Consider the following 18,270-nt stretch of genomic DNA (forward strand, 5'->3'; position numbering starts at 1 on the left):
AATCTCTGCATGATTCGAAGAAGTAGCAACAAGAGTCTTTTTAGTAGACCTCCAAGATATCATGGTGTTTCCCATGGTAAACACATAATTGGTTTGGGAACGACCTTTATAGTGGTCAGAGAGGTACCCGTTGGTGGCGATGACCAGTTTTCGAGGTATGATGGGTCTGATTCCATCATATTATCCTTTGTTTTCTCTCTGTAGGGATAGAATATGGCCATATCTATCGTACCTTTTAAGTATCGAAAGATATTCTTTACACTCATCCAATGGCGTTGCATTGGCGCAGAGTTATATCTAGCTAACAAGTTCATTGCGAATGAGATATTTGATCTTGTGCATTGTGCTAGGTACAATAATGCGCATTTTGCACTTGGGATAGGGCAATTAAGCATCTCATCAACACGTCTTTGTCATCATCCTTAGGATGAAAAAGATCATTTTTATGAGAGTGCTAACATGCTTGACTTTATCTTCATTAAAGCGCCTAAGAAACTTTTGTGTGTAAGATGATTGATGAATCAAATTCTATAGGCACGGTGCTTATTTCTAAACTAAGACAAAACGGTGTTTTCCCAATATCCTTCATCTCGAAGTCAGATTTGAGTTGCTTTGTGGTTTCTTCTAACTCTTCTAGAGTTCCAATTATATTTATGTCATCGACATATGCCACAACAATAGCAAACCCGGAACTTCTTTCTTAATGAAAAAGCATGCATGGGCATAATTCATTGTTGACATATCCCTTTCCGATCAAGTAATCACTTAGACGCTTATACCACATCCGTATAGATTTCTTTAATCCATATAATGAGCTTTTTAATATGATTGAAAACGAACTCTGTGGTCTTAGAGTTACTTGATTTGGGCAACGAAAATCCATCAGGAACTTTCATGTGGACTTTCCCGTTGTTAGGGGGAGATAAGAACACTAATTAATGTTCAACAAGAACGACATGAATTGTCATGGTTTTTCCCCACTTTGTCTCATCTTGATCCCCGAACCGCTCAATTTGACATTAAAGTGCGGAGAATTCTAGATCTTCATAACATAGCAGATTTGATGCCTGATGTGTTTACTGATATCGCTAAAGTGATGAAATCACATATACCTGCTGCAAACGTGCCTACAAGGATTGATGTCCCTATAAAGAGAGGGCATGACGCCACCCTAAGAAGGATTGGGCATGGTGCCGCCATCCTATATGGTGATGGCGTAGTGGCTCAAGCCTCGGTTCCTTCGAAGAAGCGCGGTAGACCCACAGGTTCAATGGATTCTTTTCCAAGAAAGAAAGTGAGTTTGGAAAAAAATAATCTATTAATCATCGACACAAATAATCCGTCTCATGAGAATATTCTGGATTATGGTTATGTCTAAGAGACATCATTGGGGGATACTCCAATGTCAGATCCAATTCCAGAGAATATAGAGATTTCAATGAATTACACTAGTGTACATGAGACGTTGAACAAAGATTCTATTATCCTTGATGATGCCTTTGCATATTCTGTTGCACAAGGAATTATAGAACAAGATGATATCGAACCTTTCTTTGTTGAAGAATGTCAACGAAGAGCAGATTGGCCTAAATGGAAAGATGCGATCTAGGCTGAATTGGATTCAGTAACAAAGAGACAGGTATTTGGGTCGGTAACGCTGACACACCGAAGTGTAAAGCTTGTTGGCCATAAATGCGTCTTTGTTAGAAAGCTTAATGAGAAAAATGAGGTTGTAAGATACAAAGCCCGCCTTGTGGCGTAAGGTTTCTCACAACACCCTGGAATCTACTACGAGGAGACATATTCTCCCGTAATGGACGTTATAACATTCCGCTACCTTATCAGTTTGGTAGTTTCCGAAAAACTTGACATGCAGCTTATAGATGTAGTTACAGCATATCTCTATGGGGATCTAGATTCATATATATATATATATATATATATATATATATATATATATATATATATATATGGAAAATTCTACAAAATATTAACGTATGACATGCATACAATTGCCTTAAAAGTGGTAATTGAGTCCTCAAAATAGTAATATTAGTCCTCAAAGTGGTAACATGAGTCCTTAAAGTGATAAATTTTCTTAGTTACCACATGAGTCCTCAAAATAGTAATATTAGTCCTCAAAGTGGTAACATGAGTCCTTAAAGTGGTAAATTTTCTTAGTTTACCATATGAGTCCTCAAAATAGTAATATTAGTCCTCAAAGTGGTAACATGAGTCCTTAAAGTGGTAAAAATAGTTTATGTATGAGAAATGTTAACATACTATAGCTTTACCCTATATATATATATATATATATATATATATATATATATATAAAGGTCCCAGATGGACCTCAATTACCAAAATCAAGTGGCTCTAAATCACGGAGTGCGTTTTCAATAAGGTTAAAACGCTCACTATATGGATTGAAACAATCCAGACGGATGTGGTGACTACTTGATTGGGAAGGGATATGTCAACAATGAATTATTCCCATGCGTGTTCATTAAAAGGACAAGTTCCGAATTTGCAATTGTAGCAGTTTATGTTGATTACATGAACCTAATTGGAACTCTAGATGAGTTAAAGGAAACTGCTAAGTATTTGAAATCCGAATTTGAGATGAAAGATCTTGGGAAAACACGGTTTTGTCTCAGATTAGAACTCGAGCACCGTAGTGATGGGATGTTGATCCATCAGTCAACATATACTCAGAAAATATTAAGGCGCTTTAATGATGATAAAGTGAAGCCTGTGAGTACTCCCATGATTGGCAAAAGTCTTGAACCTGGAAAGGATTTCGTCTAAAGGATGAGGGCGAAGATGTGTTAGAGGCCGAAGTTCCCTATCTAAGTGTAAAAGGCACGTTATTGTACTTAGCACAATGCACAAGACCGGACATCTCATTCGCTGTGAACTTGTTAATCTTTCGATACTTAAAGGATATGATAGATATGAGTTTGTTTTATCCTTACAGAGAGAAAAGAAAGGATGGACCCCATTGGCCTAAGCGTCGCCGTCCCTAACGCTGTGACCGGCCAAGGGTGGCCAGAGTCACCCACCTCCCTTACATTAAAATGATGGTGATGTTTTGATGGGTTTTGCTGATGCAGGGTATCTCTTTAACCCTCACAAAGGTGGCTCCCAAAATAGTTATGTCTTCACCATGGGAAGCACTGCGATACCTTGGAGGTCTACAAAACAGACCCTTGTCGCTAGCTCTTCAAATCATGCAGACATTATTGCTCTACATGAAGTTGTGCGTGAATGCATATGGCTAAGGTCTATAGTTGGACACATTCGAAGAACTTTTTTTGGAAATGGGGGTCAATTAAGCTGCCCCAAATCTAGCCCAAAAGGCTGAACTTATTACATACTAATAAGTCTGATGGACATGCCCAAACAGACAATAGAGAAAGGAAACTTAATTTCCCACTGGGCTCAACAAGAGCCAGTATAAGGAAATTAACCCTTGTAAAACAACTGAAACAAAGGCCCAAAGAATAAGCCCAATCCAATACAGAAAACCTAGCTACTTCAGACCACCTCGCGTTGCCGACCACACAGAGCCGATGATGTGCCGCCAAAAGCAGAACATCAAGTAGTTCCGTACTGTATATCTGATGCCAATCAAAACCCAAAACACAAATCATATAAAATCCAACAACCCAAGGGATGAGATCCCTCAAAACAACACCATACTCTCCACCATAGAGACCCATACCAAGAAAGCGTCGTGACTGTCGAAGGAGGACCAAGAACCAGAGCTGAGAACCAGAACCATAGAGAATGGGGGGTGATGAACCCATGTGTGAATACCCATACTCACCTAGGTAAGTGCCTTGCACTTTATCATCGCAGCCACCATAGCTTTCATGGAGTTTGGGAGTGAAAAGGGAAGAACTGTTTTGGGGTTGGGTAAACATTAATCTGGAAAGATGTGGGATTGATTGACAGAGAAAGAAAGAAAATAAAAGATGAGGAACAAGGTCCTCCCGATTTGAACAAAGCCAGAGAAGAACTAGACATAGCCAGAGATAACCACAAAGGGAGCAAAAACACCACAAAGGTGAGAGAAGAACAGTAGTCTTTAGGATGCTGAAAGGGAAGAAGGAGTGACCTCCCCCAACTCTTGAGCCTTCAATCTAGATCCTGACGGATCAAGATTTGGCAAAAGAGAAGGGGGAGGGGGGAGTTTCTTCTCAGATCTACTTTCTCTCTCTACTATTTAGAGAGAGAGGGTCTTAGGGTGTTTAGTAGTATTTCTTTAATCTTTTTGTTTGTCGTTTGAAGTCTTGTGGTTTGAAGAACTTGTGGTTTGAAGTCTACCACATATGAACCTACATGCATTTATGAGGATAATGCAGCTTGTATTGAACAAATGAAGTTAGGTTTCATCAAGGGCGACAACACCAAACATATATCGCCCAAGTTCTTTTATAATCATCAACAACAAATGCTTCTAAAGATTGAAGTAAATCAAATCCGATCAGAGGATAATGTATCGGACTTATTCACTAAGTCGTTGCCCAAATGCACTTTCAAAAACATGTGTAAAGTATCGGAATGCGAAAATTATCCGAACTCCCACGATTGAAGTAATCAGGGGGAGACATCAATATCAGGGGGGAGGTATGATGTCTACATGTTTGATCTAGAATAGTGAAGGACATGTTGTACTCTTTTTCTCCTCTTCGAAGTTATTTTTGTCCCACAAGGTTTTTATTACTCGAGCAAGGTTTTTAACGAGGCAAAATTTGAAATGTCATGACGTCACCAAGTTTGAGCGGCACAAGGGGGAATGTTGAAGAATGTTGACTTTGATCGAGTGTGCCTTATCAAACTAGGATTACTTCATATTGTTGTAATATGAGATAATGTTCTAGATTCCTAGTTCAAGTTAGAATATGAATCCTTGTACTCCAAGATTATGTACTTTGTAATCCCTATATATTAGGGCTCCTATTATCAGTGAAAGACACCAATTTCTCTCTACAATCTCTCTTGAAACCTTTATTCAAAAACATTGATATATTTTTCGTCTGTTATCAATAGCTGATGAGCCAAAGTTTTTCCCAACAGAATTCACAATTTGTTCAGTACTAGCTAGCTTTTTTTTTTTTTTTTTTGACAAGATGAGAATTCATTAAACAACCAAACCAGATTACAGCAAAAGGAAAAGACGAACAGCAGAAGGGAAGCAAACTACTACCTAAACTAAACTGAAATGAAATCTGGAGTAGAAACAGCATCTAAGAGAAGGAAGTAAGATAAGGAGGAAGGAGGATGAATCCACCAATCATCCGGACACATTCTCCTACGAGCCAAACAAGCTAAGTGATCTGCCGCTTGATTAGCCAACCTGCTAGACCAAGTCCAGCTATAAGAAGGGAGAGCAACTGTACGATCTCGAATATAATCTATCAGGGGCATCACAGCCCAATCTGAAGATGGACCTGAATTATTAAGGAGATCAACTAGTTGAAAGGAATCAGATTCAAACAGAAACGAATCTACTTGAATATGCTGATCAATAAGGCTATGAGCAAGATTAGTAGCCGCCAAAAGGGCTAGAGCTTCAGCATAGAGAGGAGTTGGGGCTGAACTGAATGAGTGAACACCCCCCACCACGTGTCCTGTACTATCTCTAGCGATAGCAGCCACACCTACAGACTGAGAAGTCCAAGAAGCATCACTATTTATCTTCAGTTGTTGAGGCAGAGGAGGAATCCATTTTGGTTTTGGTGGTGGTCTGGATCGTAGAGAGGATTTGACTGATTGAGTAACCATCTTCTTCTTTGAGGACAGGAATTCTAGAGAGGCATCAAAAGCTGTAGATGCAACCAATCTAGAATCTGGAGTACTATAATTAAATACACAATGACACCTATGTTTCCATATGTACCAAAGTAAGAAACTAATATGAGACATAACCTCTTGTTGCTGAGATTTTTCTGTGGAAACTGGGAAAGAGAGCTGATAGAACCAAGTATCAAAAGTTGTAAGTTGTTGAAGCTGGGGACGGTAACCAATTGGATGAAACATCCAAGTCTTTCTCGCCCATGGACAAGCAAAAAGAATGTGTTCCAAAGTTTCAGGGAAACATTGGCATAGAGAACAGATTGGATCCAAAGATAACTTACGAGCAAATAAAGCAGCCTTTGTTGCAAGAGTACTTGACAAACCTCTCCACATGAAATTCCTAATTTTCGGAAGAGTTTGGATGGACCAAAGGCGCTTCCAAATTGATGAATCAGGAATATGTGAAGTATGTGAATGAGGCACAGTTGGTTGAGAAGAGGCCATGTGAACTGCAAAATACCCTGACTTAACCGTGTAAATCCCGGATTTGTTGAGAGGCCAGACAAGAGTATCCGGAATGGATGAGCTGATTAAAGGAATAACCCGGATGGCTGCTCGTTGAGCTTCAGAAGTATGTTCTACAAGCCGGGTTAAATCCCAGGATAAGGTAGGCCAATTAATCAATGAAGAGACAGGTAGTAAAGGATCCGAAGATGATGATGGGGTTAAAGAAGACCCCTGCAGACCGGGAATCCAATTAGTATTCCATATTGTAACATGTAAACCATTTCCCACCCTCCAAAGAAGATTAGATTTGAGAAGCTGCTGCCCATGTAATAAACTTGACCATAACCAAGAAGGAGAAGATCCAATCCGAGCTGCCAAGAAAGGCACATCAGGAAAGTACTTGGCTTTCAACATTCTGACCCAAAGAGACTGAGGATTCGTTAGAATCCTCCACCCTTGCTTGGCTAATAAGGCCTGATTAAAATCCTCCAGGTCTCGAAAACCCATTCCACCTTGAGATTTTGGAAGACCAAGAAATTTCCAGTTTTTCCAGTGAATTCCATTTGCACCTTTCTTTCCCCACCAGAAGTTAGCAATGTCCGAGTTAATCCGAGAGCACAATGTCTTTGGAAAACGAAAACAATTCATTGGATAAGCTGGAATGGCCGTTGCTACTGACTTGATCAAAACTTCCTTCCCAGCTTGTGTTAAGAATTGTTGTTTCCATCCTGTCAATTTTCTAGCAACAGAATCTCGAATGTAAGCCAAAGCTGAGCACTTAGAACGTCCCCAAATCATTGGAACACCCAAGTACTTTCCTGGATTAGCAACTGAACCAATTCCAAATTAGATAGAAATAAGGTTTATCATAGAAGCAGGAGTGTTTGGGCAAAAATAAAGGGATGACTTAGGGTAGCTAATTTGTTGACCAGAGGCCAAACCATAAGCTTGAAGCAGATGGATCAGAGTGGACGCATTTGTAGGAGGCTTGAAGCAGATGGATCAGAGTGGACGCATCTGTTCAAAGAAGAACAGAGAATCATCGGCAAATAGCAGATGACTAATATATGGTCCATTTAAGGAAATTTGAACTGGAGATAACCACCGAAGAGTGCAAGCTTTCTGAACCAACATAGATAATACATCACTCACAAATAGAAATAAGAATGGAGAGAGGGGATCCCCCTGTCTCAGTCCCCTTGTTGGTTGAAAGAAAGGAGAAGGTCTGCCATTAACTATCACAGAAAGAGAAACAGACCTGACACACTTCATGATCAACATCACCCAATGATTATGGAAACCTAGTTTGAGAAGGACAGCTTGGAGAAAATCCCATTCAACCGAATCATATGCTTTCACCACATCTAACTTTAGACCAAAAGCACCCATTCCAGCATGACGAAGAAGTTTGAGATGATGAAACATCTCATGGGCCACTATCACATTGTCTTGAATTTGCCTTCCTAAGACAAAGGCAGATTGATTTTCTGAAATAATATCAGGCATTAAAGGTTTAAGCCGATTTGTTAGAACTTTGGATAAAACCTTGTAAGAGAAGTTGCACAAACCAATAGGACGAAATTGGTGTGCATGTTCTGGGTGATGTACCTTCGGAATTAAGACTACATGAGTGCGGTTCAGCTCAGGCAAGAGAGTTCCATTGAAAAAGAAAGAAGAGGTAGCTTGATGAATCAATGAGTTGACTATAGCCCAATATTTTTGGTAAAAAAGGCCTGGGAACCCATCTGGTCCAGGAGATTTCAATGCTCCTAGCTGAAAAATTGCAGAATGAACCTCATCAAGAGTGACCGCAGCGAGAAGGCTTTTGTTCATATCAGTAGTAATTACCGGATCAATCAACTGAATTATATCTGCCCAATCTCTTGGTCCAGAGGAAGTAAACAACTTCTGATAAAACTGAAGAAAAGTATTGGCAATGTCTACTTCGGAATCCAACCACTGACCCTGAGCATTACGAAGTCGATGAATCTTGTTTTTCTGATTTCGTTGAGTGGCAGTCTGATGAAAAAACTTGGAGTTCTGATCTCCCAATTTCAACCAAGCAACCCTGGATCTCTGATGCCAAAAATTTTCCTCCAGAATCCAAAGCTCCTCAATTTTTAGGGTAAGGACTCGAATCTGGTCAGCGGAGTGCAACCCAGAGGTATTATGAAGATGATTTAGTTGAGTTAGATATTCCTCCACCTGTTTATGAGAATTCGGGAAAGTTTGCTTGCTCCAGACCAACAAAGATTGTTTGCAGGACTTCAAATTGGCTATCCAAGTAGGCATTGCTATTGAGGAGGAGGCATTCAGCCAAGCTTGTGCAATAACCTGTTCACAGGAATCTACAGAAGTCCATATGTGCTCAAACCGAAAGCATTTCCGGAAAGGTAACACCTTTGGATTAGAATCCATAAGAAGTGGACGATGGTCCGAACCAATAATCGGAAGATTGATCACCTGGGAATTAGGACAAGAAGAGCACCATTCTGAGTTAGCTAAACAGCGATCAAGGCGCTCCTTCATATTTACTTGCCCATGCTGATAACGGTACCAAGTATGAAGAGGACCCTGAGCATGAAGGTCTCTCAGGGCACAATGATTAAGAAAATTGCGAAACAGATTCATTCTCCACAGAGAGGGAGAACAGCCACCCCACTTTTCAGTAGTGTATAAGACATCATTAAAATCTCCAAGACAAATCCAAGGAATAGATTGAATTGAGAAATAATGACACATATAACACCAAAAGGAGTTCTTTTTATTTTCAACAGGATTGCCATACATCCAGGATATTTTACATCTGAAATCTTCAATAGTAAAATACACATCCATGTCAATAACATTAGAGTTATATTCGACTATTGACACCTGAACAGAAGATTTCCAAAAAACGGCAAGACCCCCACTACTAGTATTTACAGGATTGACAACAAAATACTGATCAAACTGAAGCTGACGTTGCCAGGACGAGATTATGTTTTCTTTCTGATGAGTCTCCATTAAAAACATAATCTCCGGGTCGTATTTTCTCCACAATCTTCGAAGAGACTTTGCTGTCAAGGACGACCCTAAACCTTGACAATTCCAGGAGATCAATCTCATTCACAACCCGTAGCTGCACCTGGCCAGCTACCAATGCCATTGTTAACTTCCGCTTGACCTGATGGAGCTGAAGTGATAACCAGAGGTGAAGATACAGTTGGAGCAGTGGAGAAAGGGATCGAGGCAGTAATCGGAGACACCCTACCCTGACCCGAACCCGAAACCTGAGGAGAGGCAAAGGAACCAGAGCTTTCAGAAGGCCTGATCTTTCTTGGTCTTCCCCGACGGCCTGAACCCTTACTTTTACCGGAACCTGAACCAGAAGGAGGTCGGCCTCGACGAGGTTTAGTTGCCTGATCTGAGAGAATTGGTTGAGACATGCCTACATCATCAACCGAAATGGAGGTACGTTGACGTTTGAGCAACCTAGAATTTTCAGCCAAAGCCTCTTGGAGTCTCTTGCGAACCTGAAGGTGTTGAAACTGTTGAGCAAGAAGAGCAAGAGAACCCATCGGGGGAAACGGCGGAACAACCGCAATCGGCTCTGTTGGCAACACATGGGAGAATAAAGGAAGGAAAGGAGTGGGTGATGGAAGAGTCGGGATGTGGAGAGGGTAAGGGGTAGAGGGATTGGGTTGAAAAAGATATGGGTCCATAAACGGAGGAAAAGAAGGGATAGATACATCTGGTAGAGGGTCTATTGGGTTTTGATCCAAGAAAGTTGGGTCCAAAAGCATTTCATGGTGGGCTAAGAGTTCCTGCATAGCTCTTGGGTCAGAATGATGGCCCAAAAAGAGAAGTGGATCAGTAGCATGAGAGATGAGGATTGGGGAGGGAACATGCTGAGGTGGAGGAGGAAGAGCCAGGTCAGCGAGAGACAAAGAAATTGCCAATTGCATGTCCTCCACGTCAGGTGAAATTGGGTGAGCTGGCGTTTCAGGAGATGATGGGGCTGGCCACTCATCCAATTTTTCCTTACCCTTATCAACGGGTTTGGTGCCAGATGGACCTGCCTGTGATGGCGCATCAGATGTATCCTCTGAAACTGATTGCCACCTGCCCTGTTGTGGATGGGCTAGAATTAGGGCACCCGTCTGCGGCAAAGGATTGCCTGAAAAGGCACCGTAACCGGCGGTAGTAACAGGCAGGGTGTTTCTTGGGCGGGAAACATAGGTGCCATTTTGCTGATACCTACGTTCAACATACCTGCTTTGCCTATTCTCAAAATCCTGATGATTGAAACGATCCCATCTTTGGTGATTGTCAGGAGGAGGACGGCGAGGAGTAGGAACTGCCATCCAAGGGCCCAGCTTGTCAGCGGATGCATGTCTTCGGAAAGTACAAGTACTGATGGTATGGCCCAATCGACCACAACGATAACAGAAATCTGACAATCGCTCATATCGGATTTCAGCCCAAGTCGCTTCCGTATCACTACTGCTAAACCAGAACCCAGGAGAAAGAGGGGCTCAAGAATCTACCTGAACCCGAACATGGAGATAGCCAGGATTGCCAGAAGGGGAGGTAGGATCATCGACAGAGATAACAGTCCCCATTTGAGCACCGATCATTCGCGCAATATCTTCAGTCATGTGACCCCTCTGTAGCCCATGAATCTGAATCCAAAAAGTGATGTGGTGGAGAGGAATATCCTCCAATCTACTGGTCAGTGGCCAAGGATGAATAGCCATGCTGCTGCCCATAACTGACCACGGACCACGCTCAAGCACTTGATCACTGCCGCCTCAGAGGGAGCTGTGATAGAAAAGATAGAGGTTCCGCCCAGCAAATCTACCCGAAAACGACCAATCTCAGACCAAGCAGTAGTAAGAATCCGGATGACTGAAGGGGCATGGAGAGTGCGATCAACAATGATCGCACCAACCAGTTGGGTGTCACGGCCCTGAGTAGGTTGAGTAGGTGGAGGTAGCTGGATAAAGAGTTCACCCTCAGGAATGCCATCAGAGGTATGAGGAGGACTAACGGGGAAGGATTTCTTGGGTGATAGTGGTGGAGAGAAAGTAGAGGTAGAGTTTTTTGTGGGGGATGGGGGCGGAGATAAAGTAGAAGTTGGAGATGTTGGTGGTGAGTACTCCATAGAAGATAGGTAGGGTTTGTAGTTTTGGATGGGAGATTGCGTTGCATGGCCAGGGGGATTTATATGCATGCAGGCCGACATATGAAGACACGCGGAACGAAGAACAGGGAGGTATGACTGGTAGGATTACGGAGAAGCGAAGAAAACCTGAACAGGTGTTAATAAGGTAGCCTTCAAATTCTTGAGTGGTTTTGCATGAAGAACAGGTGTGTTACATGAAGAACAAGTGTACCTGGGGCTTAATAGGGTGAAGCCAAGTAATAAAGTAAGTAATGATTATGGTGAAGAAGGGGGAAGTACGATGAGATGAAAGGAAAACTCGAGATCAAGAAAAGTGAAGAAAAAACGGGATTGGAATAAGGGGATGGAAAATTGGATCTAGAAAAACAGAAAACAGTAGCACTAGCTACAGTGCAGATGCTCGAAAAGTGAGCAAGCTGCTCTCAACCTAGAGAGAGTTTTTAGGTATTTGTTCAGTACTAGCTAGCTTGAACAACCCAAAAGATTCGAAGATAAGACTTGGGTCAGTTGGATGCACACCGGTTTGCAGTAAGGGATGGTACATACCCTGTGACTTTGGATGCACACCAAGTCTTGTTCAAAATACAAAAGAATCAATCGTGATCTATTTCACTACTAAGACCAAGTACTTTTTCTTTGGAAATTGCACTAATAAGAAGTAATTTTTCTACACATATTATGTAACTTTACTTTAAAGTATAGCCAGCAACAGCCAGCAACAATATACTAGTGCAATATCTGGGCACCTAATGTAGTAGTATGATCATGCAGGGATAAAAAAACTGCAAGTCTATCTAATAAAGCAGAGTCATCGAGTTATTCAATATCTAGTATGAGGGGTACGGTACTCAATATCTCATACCTCTCAGCTCTAACATCATCACACTGCTGATTTCTATGAAAATAATATCGCAATAAGAATTTAGATAAACACCTTAATGAGACGCGCGTAAATAGTAGCCTTTCTACGGTAGTCATAGTTCTCTCACGACATAGAGCCAAGCACACACCAAATGACTATGTCTGGCCATGGACCTAGTCACCTAGAGAGAAGGGAATGAGAGAGAGAGACAGGAATCGAACTTTGAACCTCTGCTGACACCTTATTGAATAAAATGTCATGGTTGAATGTGCTTGCATGGTTTTGACAAAAATTATTGAAATACGCGAAAACTAAAGCGGAATATTAATAAAAAAGACTACAAAATAAGTTCAAAAAAAGTTCAAAAACAAATTGAATAAAGCAAGAATCAAGTGAAAATCAAACAATTGATGCTAAGAATATCTAAATTGTCTAGCTAATTAATAAACAAGAATTTTGCCTATCAGAAAATTTAAACTTTAAGATTCATTCTTTGTTATGGAAAAAAGAAGAAGATATGAACCACTATAAATCAAACACCAAAATAAAGCCAATCCTTTGCTTTGTTCGTCTTTGGTGGTGAGTACAAAAAATTTTCATATCCATATTTGTCCCGACTCTGGTTTAAGAGCTCCTTTTCTTCTTTCAATGCCCGATCGTACTGCTTCTGATTATAATGATGCTGGCAATAAGTTCCGTTGGCTTCAAATGCCCTCACCAGCTTGAAGAATAACGAGTTCATTTCATTATCTTCAAGATCAGCACAAGCTTTATAGTTGAGAAGAATATCATGAGCTCTTGTTCGAAAATACCCCAGCACAAAATCTTTAAACGGCCTAGGTGGGCGCTTGAGCATCTTAAGCATGGACTCAAAAGTTTGCATGAAAACCTTTCTGTTTGATTTCATGCCCTTTTCGGCATCAATGTAGGATTTGTCATTCACAACCAGATCTTTAAGTGAAGAGAGTAACTCCAATGTGTTCTTGCACTTTTGTGTTTTGTCGAGCGAAACGGTGCCGTTTTTTAGCAAGTTCGGGTTCAAATCAAAGTCAAAAGAATGGTAAAAGAGTGGGGGAACATTCTCGGTTTCCTGCTGAGGCAGTTTGAGATAATTGCTGGGAAAGAATATGTCAAAGAAAAACAAGCCTTGGTGATAAGGAGGACTTTCCCGACCAACTATCATAACACTCATAAGATCAATCCTCTGGTCATAAACCCTAACAAAAATCGAACCAGCAAGTTTGGGTTCCGGTGGTAATCTAACACGGATAAATTCCCATTCACTTTCAATACTGGTTTTCCTCTCCTGTAAACAAAGTGATGATCATTAGGGTAATAACCTAGTATGTCAAAGTTCTTGAACTCTTGGAACTTTCTCTCAACCTCAGATTGTATTTCTTCAATCTCTCCGTACAACTTTGGTTCTGGTTCTGGGATATTCTCGACAGGTACCATCGTTGAGGTTGGTTTTGGTGTGTAGCTATGATTATCAAACCCTCCATATTCATAAAAACTATCCCATGCCCTGATGCCCATGATATCCACTATTGCTCGATCTGTAAATACAATACTGGTTACGGTAGTATATATGGGGCTCTCAACTTCTCCGAATGCTAGCGGATTTCCAACTAAATATCCGGGAACAAATCCAAGAAGGAAATGGAAACTAGTTCTTATACTTTTGGTTGAGCACTAACTAAAGACATTTTAAGATAGTGTGAAGAATATATTCATTCATAATGGTTTACAACGTTTTATACAACAATGATGCTAATTCTATCCATAATTATAAGGCTAACTATAGTAATACAAATCTCTTAATTAACTTGTGGTGATACAAAAGATCCCAATGACGAAGACTCCAAATCATATGGGATTCCTTTCCTTAATACTAACAAAAATATTCAAATAACTGAGAAGTCCCTCTGGCTTAATTTCACATTCCCAAGAATTTGCAGTAGTAGAATCATGAATGAAGTCGAATAACTAAAAGGTGGAAATTATTTAGAACTTGAATACAACCAGTTTGTACATTCGTCACCCTAAATTCCTAGCAAGGTTCTAAATACGTTCGGTGAATACCCTAACCCTTTTTTACCCTTTATTATTTTTTGTTACGGGAATGAGTAAATTCTCATTTCATTTTCTATGGATAAAAAAAAAAAAGCAAATTACAAAAAAGCCTTTGCCAAATAATCATTTTGCTACTACATCCATAAAGTTTCAACTCATGCTCAAAAGGACAAAGTTTTGCACATAAGAACAAGGTATTTTGTTGTCATGAGTCAATAACACATTTACAATTGTGCCATCAGATATGGATAACTAAATATTAGTTATTTTTTTTTTCAAATTCTTTTCTGTTCAAAGAGAGAGAAACCACATCAGAGAATCGTTCAATTCTGCTACTGCACTCATACTCATCCAGTTCTGCTACTGCTTGAATATTGGGACAATATTGAAAGTTAGCTCTACTATTGCTTTGGGGATGGAGAAGAAATGACAAAATTTTGCTACTGCTTAAAGATCGAGACAATATTAAATGTTAGCTGCTAGTCTACTACTGCTTCAAGATGGAGATGAGATGAAGGTTACTGCTACTACTTTTAAAGATGGAGAAGAAATGACAAACTTTTGCTATCAGATACCTGTATAGTAACATATATCAAATACTTATGCAGCTAGTAGCATATATCACATATACGTTCAGTAGCACATTCATAGAACAATATCAAATACTTGTGCAGTGCAGTAGTAGCAAATACATATCACCCTATGCTTTTGTTTCACATCCATTTCCTACTTGCCATAGCCATAATTTACAAACCCAAGTGCTTTCAACAAATTGAGGAATGAGAGATTTACGAATAGGTTGAGAGAGAGAGAGAGAGAGAGAGAGAGAGTATAGTGGGATTTCCTTGAGGCTGTTCTACTTCATTTTGGGTTTGCAAGAAGATGGGTGAACCTAATTATGGCTTGTGTTTCCACTGTGTCTTTCTCCATCGTTCTGAATGGCAATCCTAGAAGGTTTTTCTCTCCAAGTAGAGGGCTAAGACAAGGGGACCCTCTGTCCCCTTACCTATTCTTATTAGTAAGCGAGGTTCTTTCTCTTCGTATGACAAAGGCTGTGAACGAAGGATATCTTTTGGGAATTAACTTGAGCAGGGGTTGCCCAACCCTATCTCATTTATTCTTCGCAGACGATGCGTTGTTCTTTTTGAAAGCTACTCTTGTTAATTGTTGGCAACTGGTCTTGATTCTAAGGGAGTATTGTACTGCATCTGGCCAACAAATTAATAATGAAAAGTCAAGCGTTTATTTCACACCTAATACTCCTACACAAATGACTAGGCTTATGTGTGAGTTGATGGGCTTTGTGGAGGTTTTGAACCCAGGGAACTACCTTGGCCTCCCCACGGTATGGGGCAGATCAAAGAAAGAGGCTCTGAGTTATGTGGTTGAGAGGGTCAATAGAAAGATTGATGGCTGGAAGCAAAGTACACTCTCACTGGCTGGGAAGGAAGTACTCATAAAATCAGTGGCCACAACAGTCCCTGCTTACCCGATGGCATGCTTTAAGTTCCCAAAAAGTATCTGTAATGACATCGACTCCTTACTAGGCAAGTTCTGGTGGGGCTGGAGCTCTAATGGACAGAAGATGCACTGGAAGAGCTGGGATTTCTTGGCTCTACCTAAATTGGAGGGAGGCATGGGTTTTAGAGACCTACACCATTTCAATTTGGCTCTTTTAGCAAAGCAGTGCTGGAGATTAGTACAGGAGCCTAACTCTCTTTGGGCGCAAGTGCTAAAAGCCAGGTACTTTCCTAATTGTACTTTCTTTGAAGCGGTTAAGGGATACCGTGCTTCTTGGAGCTGGTCTAGTCTGTTAGAGGCAAGGGACTTGCTGCTACAAGAATGCCGCTGGCAAGTCTCAATGGCTATTCTATTGACATATGGCAGGATAAGCGGCTTCCACCACCAGGTAATGGTTTACTGAGGAGGAACAGTGTCCAACTTGGCACCGCTACTGGTTTGGTGAGCTCCCTAATTGATAGTGACACCCATTACTGGGTTTTGGACAGTATAATTCATCTGGTCCAGCCAAGTGAGGTAAACAGGATTTTATCGATTCCTATTGGTGATGGGGTGGGTTGTGATCCCTTAATCTGGCCCTGGACTAAAAATGGAATTTATACTGTGAGGACTGGGTATCATGCTCAACACCACAGAAATACGGCCACTTATAGTCCCTTCAGTGGTTCCTCTCATAGGACTGATAAGAGTGTATGGAAGGTTCTATGGAAACTGAGTACTCTGCCAAAGATTACACTATTTCTTTGGAGAGTTTTGAATAAGGCGGCACCTACTATGTTCTATCTCTTCAGAAGGAAAGTAGTCAACAATCCTTTATGTCCTATTTGTGGGGAAGCTAATGAAGACTTTGAACACCTATTGCTGCTTTGTCCTTGGGTGGACTCAGTATGGTTTGGCTCTCCTATTGGACTGAAGATTAACAAGCAAACTGTGACTACTTTTGATAACTGGCTACATCAAATAGCATCAACCCCTTCCATTAAAGAAGAAAAAGAGCGAGTACTAACCTTGATTGGTTTCCTGTGTTGGAGCATCTGGAAGGAGAGATGTCCTTTGGTATACCAACACCGCCCAGTTTCCCCAATTAGAACAATTGAGAGAGCTGTCAATCTGGCTTTTTGAATTCGAGGATGCCACAAGACCACAGGTTCAAGAGCTCTCCCCAACTGCAGGTAATGATATTGTTGCCTGCTCGTGTCGGACTTGGGAGGCCCCTCCTCAGGGGTATGTGAAGATAAACTGTGATGCAGCTTGGTCTCCTCCTTTTTCGGGTGGTCTGGGGGTTGTTGTTAGAAATCATATTGGGGATCTGATTGGGGGATGTTCTTCCAGAGCTATCTGCAGCTCTGCTGCGATTGCTGAAGCGGAAGCAGTACATTGTGGAGTTAATCTAGCTATCTCTCTGAATTTGAAAAATGTCCGAATTGAATCGGATTCAATGGAGGTTATTTCGGATATCAAAGCTAGAAGAAATTGTAGGAGTTGGAAGACTTACCCGATCATTGAGCAAATCAGAAATCGTTGCTCTTGGTTTGATGATTGTTCCTGGGATTGGATTCCCCGTGAAGCGAATGGCGCTGCGCATTTGGCAGCCTCGCTTGCCAACCAGACCGTGGGTCCTTTGCGATGGGCTGAACAGCCACCACCGTCTCTGATTCGAGTTTTGAGGAATGATGGCTTACCATGCCCACATAGGGTGGGGATCTGACCATGGGGTCTTACACGGAAGTTTTGGTTGTATTTCCAGTCTCTATTTCCCGCTGGATCTAGATGGATTATATGACTTTTCTTTTTAGTTGTATTTTGCTTTAGCTTCTGCTGGGCACTCGAGGCTTTGTTCCTCTTTAATGAAAGTTTTTTATTCTCCAAAAATAAAAAAAGATTAGGTCAACCATCAACCATATAGTGGCACTCAAGTAAATATTTATCATTCGGTAGTTTTATATTTAAAACTCATGTTTTTTATTTTATTTTTATGAAGAAAACAAACTACAAAGAAAAACCTCAAACAACACCCCTGCCAAACTGATCTAGTTGAAACGCTTGGGACACAGAAAGGGGCAAGCAATGATGCCAAATAGCAAAAAAATGATCTCCACGAAGTTGGCTTCTCGAAAGATATGCCTGAAACGGATAAAGGAAAAAGAAAAAGCCAACTTCAGGATGTCCACAATCAATGATTTTATCCTCCAAGGAACAGCTAGCCACCTTTCCTAGCACATAATCAATGAGAATTTTGTAGTCTACGTCAACGATAAGATTAGAGAAGTTATAAAATTTTGCAGCATGAAGAGCATCACGAAGAGCAATTGCTTATGTGACAAGAACTGAGGAAAAT

The 18,270-nt window shown here is 40.9% G+C and overlaps 1 protein-coding gene across 1 annotated transcript; it reads right to left on the minus strand.

Annotated features, from left to right (window-relative positions):
* Positions 1-5,217: 5,217 nt before the first annotated feature.
* On the minus strand, positions 5,218-9,315 carry LOC133723141 (uncharacterized). Its single transcript, XM_062149970.1, has 3 exons — positions 7,568-9,315; positions 7,412-7,431; positions 5,218-7,139 (listed from the first exon to the last, which is right to left on the minus strand). The coding sequence occupies exons 1-3, from the start codon at positions 9,313-9,315 to the stop codon at positions 5,218-5,220; spliced, it is 3,690 nt and encodes a 1,229-aa protein (XP_062005954.1).
* Between the last annotated feature and the right edge of the window lie 8,955 nt (positions 9,316-18,270).

The sequence above is a fragment of the Rosa rugosa genome, chromosome 7 (genome assembly GCF_958449725.1).
Source record: "Rosa rugosa chromosome 7, drRosRugo1.1, whole genome shotgun sequence".
Taxonomy (NCBI): domain Eukaryota; kingdom Viridiplantae; phylum Streptophyta; class Magnoliopsida; order Rosales; family Rosaceae; genus Rosa; species Rosa rugosa.

Excerpts from the sequence above, each read along its gene's own strand:
- LOC133723141 (XM_062149970.1), bottom strand. The coding sequence starts at position 9,315 with ATGGAGACTCATCAGAAAGAAAACATAATCTCGTCCTGGCAACGTCAG. Across the intron at positions 7,432-7,567 it reads TTGATCATGAAGTGTGTCAG|AAAGCTTGCACTCTTCGGTG; the intron begins GTCTGTTTCTCT and ends ATGTTGGTTCAG. Across the intron at positions 7,140-7,411 it reads AAAGCTTGCACTCTTCGGTG|TTGCTAATCCAGGAAAGTAC; the intron begins GTTATCTCCAGT and ends GAATTGGTTCAG.